Below are 12,142 nucleotides of genomic sequence, written 5' to 3' on the forward strand. Positions count from 1 at the left end.
TGTTTTGTTTTTTTTTTTTTTTGTACGTCACCCGCACGTGTATGCTATATGGCAACCGCTCTTTTGCCCAGTGCGTCACAACGTATTTTTTTCTCATGTTTTTGAGGTTGAATTTTCATACCATCATACTTACATGGAATTAATTTGATTTTTCGCTTTTGCATAGTTTACGACGGAATACAAATTTACCAAGTTAATTTGGAAAACGCGACAAAATTAGATTCCTGTGTGCATCGCCCCCGTGTGGGTGGTAATGGGGGAGGGGGGTATACGAATAATAACGCACTCGCATAATCCACGAGATGAACGCGATAAATGCGTAATCGCCATCAGCAGTTACTAAGTGTATGAAAAGCCAGAGGCGTGGCTTTCATTCAAGAACGTACAATGTCTTTGAAAAGGGATCGACGCTCCTTTTAATAATGATATAGTGCGGATGCACCACCGGCACCGTGACGCAAGCGTGGAGATTCTCGCGGATGAGCCCGACCTCCGTGGGGTGCTATTGTGCCTTGATGAGCTTAACTCCGTTTCGCGTTACAATATGGTCTGTTGTTTGAGAAAACTGTGTAGAAATCGAGTGATTACGGGACGGAGGGTAGAGAAAATATTGCTCGGGGGTTTCCCGGTTCACGACAATACCGATCCTCGATATAAAAAAACAACGTGCAACGGGAAATGGAAGGAAAATGAAAAAAAAAAAAAAAAAAAAAAAAAAAAAAATTTCCACGTGCAAGGGTGTAAGGCTGTGGTGTCCCGGTAATGAGGATGGATTCTCGTGCACCTACTCTCACGCCATGTGTTCACGGGGTACATGACGCGTGTGCCTGGATGTACACGTACACGCCTGGGTAAATGTACTTAATAATTGGCGGCGCGTGTCGGAGTTGTGAATTTTGTAACGTCCACACGTGTGCCCCCACTCCCCTTTTTTTTTCGTTATTTTTTACTGAGGTAGGAAATTCCAAATTAGATTTACAATCATAGAAATCTGCCCCGATGGAACTCGTGAATCGTTTCGTGTTGTATTACTTACACATGGCTGGCGACACGTTTCACTCCCTTTTCACCCTATAGTTTCGCCGAACCAAGAAGGCAAATGTACGGATCGGGGGTTAATGGTCGCTTAATGAAAATTCGTGTATCGGATGCTAATCTTTCGTGGGTGAACTGAGACTATTTATAAATTCTTATCGATCGAGTATTTGGTTCTACGCTTTAGCCATTTTAACGCAGAGGCTCATCGTATACTACGTGAAATAATAGGGGAAGTACAAAAATAAATGGGCTTTGTTTGTTAGTCCTTTTTTTGGCTCTGCCGTTATTTTTAGCGAACGTTGAAACTCCTTTTGATAAGACTTTACCATTTTTTTGGAAAATCCTTTACTTTGATGTTTGAGTTTTAAGAACTAATTGGTGTAATTATTCGTGATAATAAATTCTAAAGTTTAGGTATTCGACATTACATCTTGAGATGATTGAATCGTGGCAGATGTAATATAAAAAAACTCTGATACATAATACAACGAGAATATGAAAAACAAGTTTATACCTGATAGTTTAGAGTTTAAGTTTTCCGTACGTTTGTGGATAAAAAAAAATTTTCTTTTTATGTGTAAGCGCTTCGTTAGTCTATAAAAGTTAGTGTCGTTGCAAAAAGTTTATCCACGCGTTTCAAAACAAATTTCATACTCTTGATTTCTGTCACTGATTTTAAACACTTTTAAGCAATTTTTAACACGAAAATATTCAAGCACAAAGTGTTGAAAGTTTTTAAATTTTAAAGTGTAAATTTTGAAAATACTAAAACTCACAGTGTAACGAGAGAAAAATTTTACGTGATGCATTTCATAAGTATAAAAATTCAGAACGATGGTGCGTGAGATATCTGCGCCCAAGGTGAAAAAATCTTGGATCAAAAGTTGCAGACGTGTCTGAGCAATAACCGCGATAGCGCGAAGGAGGAGGCGCAGAGCTCGTGCGTAGGTATGGATATAAAAATAGAGTTTTTCTTTCTCGCTCCTAGAAACGGCTTGGGAATATAACGATTACTTAAAAATTCATTTTCTGCGTCCCGCGAGAAATTTCCCTCTTCTATTTCGTTTTGCTGAGATAATACTGTGGTGGAGGAACGTGGCAAGCTTTTTTTTTAGCATCTGACTGCTTGGAATCTACAGAAATTATTTCAAGCTCGTTTTGCACAAATCTGTTTTATTATTAGGTAATTTATAATTTATTTGGTAATTTTTGCTGATGACTTTTTGAAGATAATTGTAAATCTTAATTTACTGAAGAAAAAAAAAACTATGCGGTGCCTACATCTTCAAACCTTATAACACTATGGCCCCGAAAAAAAATGTGTTTTCGATTTGTATTCATTGTTGAGTGTATAATAAGCGTTGTTGGAGATTTAGATTTTTTTGCAAACCCTATAAGTTTGTCAAATATAAACATATTCCCTTTCATTTAATTCAATACCAACAAAAAAAAGGTAATCGAATATCTTACAGGTTTAAACTTGTTAAAACCATTATTTACACACTACACTGTTGGTATGTCATTATGGCTAATGTTGATAAATCTAAAAAAAATCACAAAATTTACCATTGTAAAACAAAGCCATTTGTGTAAAATGTGTGCATAACGTTTTAGATACTTTAAACCATACCCAGTCGATATGCAAATAAGATACACTTTTTCCAACTGCATGAATATATATACGATAAGAGCACTCGAAACAACGAACCTTTGCGCTCGCATCTTATTCAAATCTGAACAAAGAATCGGCAAAACCACACACACACACTTACACCATGTATATATAGAATCATCGACGCGTATCGCTTCCGCCGGCGCATTGTCATGCTGCGAAAGTTCGATGAAAAGGAACGACCTGGATAAAATAAAAAAAAGAAATAAATAAATAAAAAAGCACGTATAGATATCGGTAGCGCGCTTTTTTTTATCTCACCCGGGCGGAACTGCGTTTTCTGTTGCACAACATTACTTTTGATTAGGATGCGACGGAGCTTATCGTGTATAGGTACACATATAGGTATCACGCAACGCTGCTTTCCTATTTAATCTGCATAGGTCTCGCGTGTATATAGAAAGGAAAATCACGTTTTTTTCCGCTTTTATGACGCATGTAACGAAGCTTTGGCTCGTTTGCGCGAGGGAAATTTCATTCGTTTCGAAAAACAACACAACTGTTTGCCTTTTACTTTTGTTCCCTTTGATCCTCGAAATTTCAATTCTTTCGTTGAATAACGTGCCACTCTTTCGTCCGTACGACCAAACAATTCGCCAAGTGCGTTTCATTAAAATATGCTTACACGATTGCAAAATACATCGCGGTACTGTTAATGTAATCATGGGATGAAAAATAATATAATCTTAAGAGACGCAAACGCGAAATCCCATCCGAACAACGATCGAAGCGAAGACGCGCTTTGCCCCAACAAAAAACTAAACTCAATGACGATCTGTAATGAACAACAGCTTGGGGCTACACGCCAATGATATGATGAAGTTTTAAGAATGAATACGAGGGCCATTTGACGCAAAACGCGAATCTCGACGATGCCGCGAGTCTCCGTCTCCTCGAAAGGAAAACATTAACCTCAGGCAGGTATATATTTGTAACCGCGCTGTTGCGCTGAAATTGCAAAAACCGAGAAAAAACAAGTGAGCGAGCGCCGTCGCCTTCTGTAAACACTTGGCTTGTGTACATTACAAAACGGTCCGCCGATATTATTTAATATTCGCTCGAGAGAAGAGCATCGCTGTGCGTTCCTTTCTTTAGGCGGTATAGTACCAGCTTGGTGTTGCGCAAATCGGTGTTTATGCGCGCGTAAATTAGGAAACTAAAAAGAGACGCTCGCTTGTGATGTACAGATACATAATAGTTGGGTATGGTGATGCTTTTTTTTTTTTTTTTTTTTTTAATACTTTGCAGATGCGTCCAAGTTCTGTTGTGGATCTCATTTCCCACTGGAGTTGTAAATTTTTTATTGTTAATGGCCTAAAAAAAACAATCGTTGCTTACACGTCGATAGGATTTCATCACTTCATCAAGAATATTTTCGATTCTACATCCAATATCGTGTATTTCTTTCTACTAAAACAAAATAGGTTTCCGTCTACGAGATTTATTATTTACCGAGAATCGAGATGAAAGATGCGTGCAATATTTAAAAAAATAAATAAATAGTCAATAAAAATAAAACAGAAAATTATTTATCAAACAAAATTGTTTGGTAATACTGTAGACATGCATATTCATAATTATTAAAGACGTGGATGATTTTTTATTTTATTTAAATTTTTCAAAGTTTATTTTGTTCTTCAAATTAATACTTGAAAAATTAGAAAATTGTTGGTAAGCAACAACATTGTTATTCTAATTTCAATGAGAACTAAAGAGAAAGAGATACTAATTATTTTGACATGGAAACCTTTTGAAAATAGCTCGTGGAGTAAAATAAGCTTTATAAGAAGATGATGAAACAAAAAGTCTTATTGCGGGGGAGTGAGATTTTTTTCACGTGGTATTACAAATTAGAACAAATCAATTTTTTTACTCATACTTTTTTATGTATCGAACTAGTCAATTAATTATGAAAAATTTGAACCTTTTTAAACACACTAAAGTATTAAATCTTAAGATCAGAATTTATAAGCACGCCGTTCTTCAATCTTCTCATGGCCAGGATTAGGAATCGAACGAAATGTATGTACTTACTTGGGTAAAGCTTGCTATTACTTCAAAAGTAGTACGGAACCTCGAAAAAAAAAAAAAAAAAAAAAAAAAAATCATCAACCAGTTAAAAATCTTATTATCAAATCCACAATGCACTCTTGTTTGCAGCAATGTCCGTTATCTTATCAAAACAGCACATTTTCATTGCAACGGAAAGAAAAAAAGAACTTACTTTCTATATTCCCAGCAGCCAGAACTAAAAAATATCCGCATATCGCGCATATTGAAGAAAAAGACCGCTATTATACTCGCGGGGAAGAAAAGATCGGTAGAGGAGGGGGGGGGGGGGCTTTTCACGAGAGATTATTCAAAAGTGACGGTGAAAGTGAATCAGCTCAGTATGCGTCTGCAGGGAGTAGGGCGCCCATAATGGGCCGACTGGTGCGGGGAAAAATGATCGCGTGGCTGTGAAGGAACGACGCGTGTCTCCTCCGCGGCGACGTAACGACGCGCGGCTGGTGCAGTTGCGGCTCGTAAACCGCGAGCCGCGCGCGCTTTTCCGCCGCTACCGAGTATCAGGTTGTATGTAATACAGGTGCTCATTTGAGAGATTATTTTTAAAAAATTTTTTTTATTTATAAAGTTCCATTGCGATGTGATGAAAAAAAAAAAAAAAAAAAAAAAAGTAATGCAGTGACAGTAGGTTAATCACATTAAGCATTAAATAGCGCACTCGATGAATCGGCTGATGATCCTTATGCGGCCGTTTTCAGCGAATCTAAGGTCTCACAGGCGACAAGTCGGTCGGTCGATTTTTCTCGCTGCTCTTCTGCTCCCATTAGTAATACAAACGATAAGTAAGTACTATAAGTAACCTCGTGTAATTTATTTATATAATTTATTCATTTAACTCATTTGTACTATGTATTTAATTTTTTATTTATTTTATCCAGTCTGATAATTTATTTATGTTTTTTTTTTTTTTTTTTAATTTAATTTATTTATTTACTTTATTTTAATTCAGTTCTCATTCAAATAATATATTAATTTATCTATACAAGTTTCTTTATTTACATATTATAATTATATTCTTAAAATCATGATTTTCACATTACCCAGTAAGGTAAGCAACGTAATGTTGAACATTAAATTAAAAAAAAAAAAGAGTCACTTTGCAAATTAAAAAATTAATTCAACTTCAATTTTTTGCTACGCTTTATTTTTTTCATAAAAATAAAAAGTAAAAAAAGCTATTTTGACCCCCACACACAACGTAAATGCACTCTGAGGTAATTCTAAGGTACCTATACAAGCCAACTCTCAACCGTGGCTTTAATAATTCGCATCGGCTCTCTTTACCCGAGCGGCTTGACCGTAAAGCATGTTATTTTTGAACAAAACACTTCATACGCTTGTACCGCACCCATACGCACAGGCACGCAGAGTAGTTATGAGGCATTTATTTCAAAAATTCCAAGTAGATGGGTGGTATTATCCTTCCGTACCGTACCCCATTTCATGCCGAATTAACCAAATTGATGCCGATGTATTATACACCCAACTGTTAAATTTACGTAGATAGGCTCGTTGAATCTCGATAAATCTATGTACTTACCAGAGCCCACTTACATTGGCTTGAGCTCCTTTTTTCGCGTATGTACGCATTCTCAAACACAAGCAATTGCTTTTAACTCTGCAAGTACTTGAATTCGTCTATGACGAAACTAGCCAATTATATTATTTTATTACAAACTGCATGAGTGTTTTTATTTTATTTCTTATTGTTTGGTAACAAGTGATTGGCAAATTTTTTTTAATTCAACGACGAAACGGGTAGGCAAAAAAAAAGACTCGAAATGAGCATTAATCACAAAAGAATAAAAAATTACTCCAAGCCAGATTTTCGAATCAAAGTTTCGAAAAAACAGCGTGACATTGTCCGAGTAAAATTTCTTCGCACAGTGCCATTTAGGACCAGTTGTGCGTTTGACTTTCGTTTCAAGTGGACGCGACATCATCCGTCACTCGGTATGTATTTTCTCCCCCCCGCGCAAAAAAAGGCACAACAGCATAGCCATCAATTAACCCTCCCAATGCTCCCCGAAAAAAATCAACAATGAACGAAATGACAAATGTTTGTACGGGATGAGGCGGTTAAGCTATACGCTCCTTAAAAAATAACGATTTGAGGAATAATTTTTTCCCAAGGAAGGACATGGCGACTTTTATACAGGACGTAAAATGAAATGTAACATACACCGTAATACCAATGTGTAAAAGTAGAAGCTTCGGGTGCACCAGAACTGGTCTAATAAGCAGGTGGCTATATATAGCTATCACCTGGCTGCACATCCTGTTCACGCGCTGACTGCAAGAATGTATAATACACTCATTTACTCATCATTTTTGTGAACTATATTTCTACTCACGCCAATGGGTTTCACTTTCGAAGCTCATACCTGCATGAACACGGAGGTGGGTGATAATATAATTTAGGATTTTTTTTGCCCGATAACTACATTAATCATTTAATTGTGTGATATCAGATATGCATAATGTAGACGTATTGTTTGGGAAAGTGTTTTGTATTCATCGTAATAGAAAAAAGGGGTAAAATGATACTTTGTCACGTGAAAGGCAGCAATTACTCTAACAAATGAAAAATTACGATTGGCTTTAAAACTTGAGGTCTGATAAACTCAGGATTATAAATTTTTTTTACATGAATCCCTTTTTAAATTAAATAGTAAAGTAATCGAAGAAATTTCTTTTTCTCTTCCTGTACTGTAAAAAAGTTTCAATCTCCGATTCAGGTCACTTTTTTTGTTTTTTGTTTTAGTGGAGTTGAGTATGCTCGTTTTTAAATTTCACTCATTCAAATGATTGAACACATGGTGTAACAGTAAATAAAAAATAATAGGATGGTAAACGTAAATTAACAAAAGTGAACATAACGACTTCCAACAGTACGTCTTGATAATCGTACTGAAAGTACCGCGAAGCTTTCCAATGAGCTCGATAAAATATTCCTCCCCGAAAAATGTTTTGAATATTACTCCACGAAAATTTTATATCGAATTCCATTGTAATATTTTCCTAAAAAGTACCAATAACAAAAATTTCAATAACGAATGCATTTCGCTGCACTCGTGTGCACAAGTCTGCGCCCGAATAATCCTTATCGAATTCCAGCTTAATTTTCACATTCTGTTATCGACTAATCGAGGGCTTCCCACACGCATTTTGCATAAAATTTTTCAAAAACAAAACATTCCGTGTACAATTTAATCGAAAAACAAAAAAAAATCCTTACCCAAAGGCAACGTCAACATGAGTGCGCGTATACGTATAGGCAACTCCTCCCATTCCCGAGAAACCGAGGATTAAAATTGACTCCCAGAGCGGAATCAGAGTAAAGATGCTCGCGCTCCTATTGTTAATTCGCTCGTGGCTGCAAAGAACCGCTACTCGACCGGTAGATAGATCTGCTCTGTGTACCACATGGATTGTAATTAGGCGCATAATATCAGTTCTGCTTATGTTTTTTTTTTTTTTTTTTTTTTTCTTATTTTTTAGGCCACTCGCTGCGGTGAATAGATACAATCATTACTCCTGCGGATAATTAACACAAGTTAATAGTACAAAATATGAAACAAAGTACTAACTCTGTCTTCAGTAGGTACGAAAATTGTTAACGTTAATGAACTATCTGCGTGAGCAATCAAAGGCGATGGGAGCCAATTGTCCGGGGAAAATTAAAAGTACACAGTCCAATGGTTTTGAAAGGAAATTTGAAAAGAAAAAAGAGGAGAAAAAGAGAACCGATCCATTTACGTCACGAGAGCATTTGTCGGCTTACGCATCCCGGCGTCGTCACTTTCTACTCTTATTTTCGTCCGCGTGTACTTGCCTGAGGAAGGTCAATAAATCCACGCGACGCGCTCTTGTCGTTTTTTCTCCTCCTCGGCACCTTAAATCTTGTCACGCGTTTGATTTTCGAGATTAAAATTTGCCACGCTGAATGAAACACCAAGCACGCGGTTAATTGTTGCGACACGCGATGAGAGCACAGTATTTGGTCATCGCTTTGTTTCGTGAATGAAGGCGGCCGATAGATTTTTACGCTTTGATATGTACATTTTTTTTGTTAGTCGATTCGTAAAGTATAAGAAGATTAGGTCAGTTAAAACGAAACAGTGTTTTTTTTTTTTTTTTTAATTAAATTGGACGATGTTGGTTATGAAATTTGTTTTTTTTTAGTGGGAAAGGGGTTAAGAAGTATCCAAACAAACAAATAGATTTTTGAATGTCTATAGCTGATTTCCCTTAGACAAAAACTTAAGCGAAGATTCCCATAGTCTCTTGATTTTCTTCCTCGATATCGCAACAGCTATTGATCGGCTCTTTGAAGACAAGTTTTTTCCGAGCGATTTTCACCTCGGAGATTCCCATGCTATTGGAACAAAAAACAGGAAGGATTGCAGTTCCTCGTGAATTTTAATTTTTTTTTTTTTTTTTTGGCCGCAAAATATTCCAGAGACGATGGCACATATCCGACGAAAACTACCATTTTTTTTTTTTTTTTTTTTTTTTAGTCACTAAAAACACCGTTTTGGTTTAACAAAGATCTCGACGTATTAGAAAAACCTGAAAAACTTTGTGGTCTGAAAAATTAATTATGGCATTGCGTAATCGCTACGTGCATAACGTCAAATGCAATTACATCGCGCTGAAAATACAGCAAACGGTCATGAAATATCCCTCAAATTTATTACTACACCACAAGTGGCTGTATTGGTAAATTCGCCATAGACTCGAAAACCACAAAATTAAACGGCGATATTATGGAAAAGCAAACGCAGACGGTAGTTATGTGTTATTATACTGTACTGTTATACTCAGGCTATTACAGTAATTTTGTTGAGCAAGAATTGTTGAAGTAAAAAATTTTTTAGACGAGAGGATGGTTCGACCTGAATTGAACGTTGCATTTTGCAAAATCGTGTTAAATTTTTATATTTTTGTCTAATCAAATTTTAGCTGTGCAATGTCCTATTGAAAATATCGATGTGGCACTGTATAATAAAAAAGAAAGTAATAAGACACATTTACAGGCAATATTACAACTAAATTTTCATCACTGAAGTATTATGTAAGCAAATATTCTAATACAGCAAAATAATTTTTGTCTCCGAATACGTTTAAGAGAAACAGGTGTTTCAACAAAATTTTTGCAAACTCAAAATATACATTAAACAAGATGGTTCCTGTTTTTATTAATATTTATCCATATTTCAATGTCTGTGTGTGTCAAAATAAAAATGTGTACTTTCCATCGGTTGAGAAAATAAATTTTTTTTCCATTTCACTCAATGCAAAGATGTACGAATATACCTTTATAATACCCTTTTACATTGAACCGCACCGCACTCAGCAAAAATGGCACGTCAAACTTGTGATACTAATATTTTTAGAATGAAAGACGCAAAAAAATATGCAACCTAATTGTAATTTATAAAAAAAAAAAAAAATTATGATACATTAACAGTAAAATAACAGATAACAAACTGAAGACTCAATATAAAAATGCAAACGGTAAAAATAACCGAAACTTACAATTAAAATATGATGTAACGATTTTCTCCACGTGCCGAGTCCAAAGACTTTCAGTCTCCATCCAAACACTTGCAAATAGAGATACTTACGTTACTCCGAGATAAGTACACCAGAAGTAGTAGAGATAAAACGATGAGAGGATATCGCCCGCACTTGTTTCTCAATCCGCTTTCACGTTCGCGAATCTCGGCTCATCATCTCTTTCCCGCCATTGTTTTCCCTTCGCGGCGCGAAAAAATTCACTCTCATACACTCATTACTCGCCTTCTCTTGATTACTTTTTTTTTTTCCTTTAACGACTCACTTACTTAATTTGAATATAAAAGGTCGTGATATTGTTCTAGCTTTCGTTGAACAAAGCAACTTTAACTCCATACAAACATTTACAACTTGTCTGTCTTTTTGGTGATCTCCCGGAAGTTGTGGGCTTTTGATATGATTGCACAATTTTCGTTTACAAATTGCTTTTTGCAAATGATTTTTAAGGGAAAATAGCGAACAGGTACATTATACGTGGAATGAGGATTACATGATGTTGAACTTTTTAAAATAATTTGTCATCCGTAGAAAATCCATCTATTTGCTTTTAAAGTTGGAAAGAGAAAAAATTTTAAATAACAAAATTCACTCGAAGCACGAAAATAATGTACAACAATATTGTTTTTTACAGGTAAAAACATACCAAACGCTAAAAGAGATATAATTCGAGGATACGTGAGTCAAAGTGTTTCGAGGAACAATAAAAACAAGGGAATTTTAAGGAATTGCAGTGTTACGTTGAAAAACGAAGACAAGGACGGAGACTTTCATATCGCTTACAGTGGATATCTAAGAGACAGCTCGTCGATGATAATGCTTCAAACGAACCATGTTCCCGCGGGCAGCGAAATATTACCCAGCAATAACAGCACTGCCGTCAAGTAAGCCCTTTTTTTTCATCTTGCCCGTTAAAATATTTGCAAAAAAAAAAAGTACTTGACAGTGATCTTGTGATGTAAAATAATGCGATCTTTAGCCCTGAATAATCAATATCCAAACCCCGGCTCGATTTCAGTGGTCAAACGTCAAACGAGCCAAATCATCATCATCATCATCATCATAGAGCCAAACGGGGCGTGACGCATTTGTACAACATGATCGTGTGTGCCACCGGCTGCGATCCCTTATCGTACAAAGGATACGCTTGTTACTGCGGCTTTTTGGGCTCCGGTTACCCCATGGACGGCATCGATCGGTAAGAGATCGGTAATGCCATAAGTTGAAAAACATCTTCCGCTATTGCAGTTATTATTTTTTTCTAACACGTATGGTAAACCTCGATAGGTGTTGCAAAATGCACGATTTGTGTTACGACGCCACGGAATGCCCCATGTTCGTGGAGTACTTTGTGCCTTACTACTGGAAATGCTACGGCGGCTACAAACCCATATGCGGTTGGTATTGTTTTGTTTTTTTTTTCTCTATCCAAGAAAAACAATGCATGGTAAAGAAAAAAAAAAATATATATATATATATATACCATTTAAATGTCTCAGCCATCGAACACGGAGAATGGGGAGGCTCAGGCTCGTGTGCCCAGCGGCTCTGCGAGTGCGACAGATCGTTTGCCGAGTGTCTTCGAAGGTACCGGTGCCCCAAGCACAAAGCACTGTGCACTTCGTCCCCTTGGCGATTGATACAAAACATTTTTATGATTGTTTGAGGACTAGCTGATTGCACGTCGGGATCTTGCGTTGCCATTTTTTTTATCTTATCGTGTAAAAACTGTAATAATTTTTTTTTTATTTTAAAATCAGAAAGTTACCATTATCATGTATAAGTCAG

The 12,142-nt window shown here is 36.3% G+C and overlaps 1 protein-coding gene across 1 annotated transcript; it reads left to right on the forward strand.

The window, feature by feature from the left end:
• The first annotated feature begins 11,430 nt into the window (after positions 1–11,430).
• Positions 11,431–12,020, forward strand: LOC149373480 (neutral phospholipase A2 3). The gene is made up of 3 exons (XM_089597029.1): positions 11,431–11,552; positions 11,642–11,751; positions 11,854–12,020. Exons 1-3 carry the CDS (start codon positions 11,452–11,454, stop codon positions 12,018–12,020), a joined length of 378 nt encoding a protein of 125 aa, XP_089453155.1. The 5' UTR covers positions 11,431–11,451.
• Positions 12,021–12,142: the final 122 nt, after the last annotated feature.

This window comes from Copidosoma floridanum, unplaced genomic scaffold, assembly GCF_036245765.1.
Source record: "Copidosoma floridanum isolate Cflo_tuat_1 unplaced genomic scaffold, Cflo_Japanese_pri ptg000030l, whole genome shotgun sequence".
Classification (NCBI taxonomy): Eukaryota; Metazoa; Arthropoda; class Insecta; order Hymenoptera; family Encyrtidae; genus Copidosoma; species Copidosoma floridanum.

What these genes read in the sequence shown, in the direction of transcription:
- LOC149373480 (XM_089597029.1), top strand. Translation starts at nt 11,452, where the DNA reads ATGATCGTGTGTGCCACCGGCTGCGATCCCTTATCGTACAAAGGATAC. An exon ending in CCCATGGACGGCATCGATCG is followed by an intron (nt 11,553 to 11,641) that starts GTAAGAGATCGG and finishes AAACCTCGATAG; the next exon opens with GTGTTGCAAAATGCACGATT. An exon ending in CGGCTACAAACCCATATGCG is followed by an intron (nt 11,752 to 11,853) that starts GTTGGTATTGTT and finishes TAAATGTCTCAG; the next exon opens with CCATCGAACACGGAGAATGG.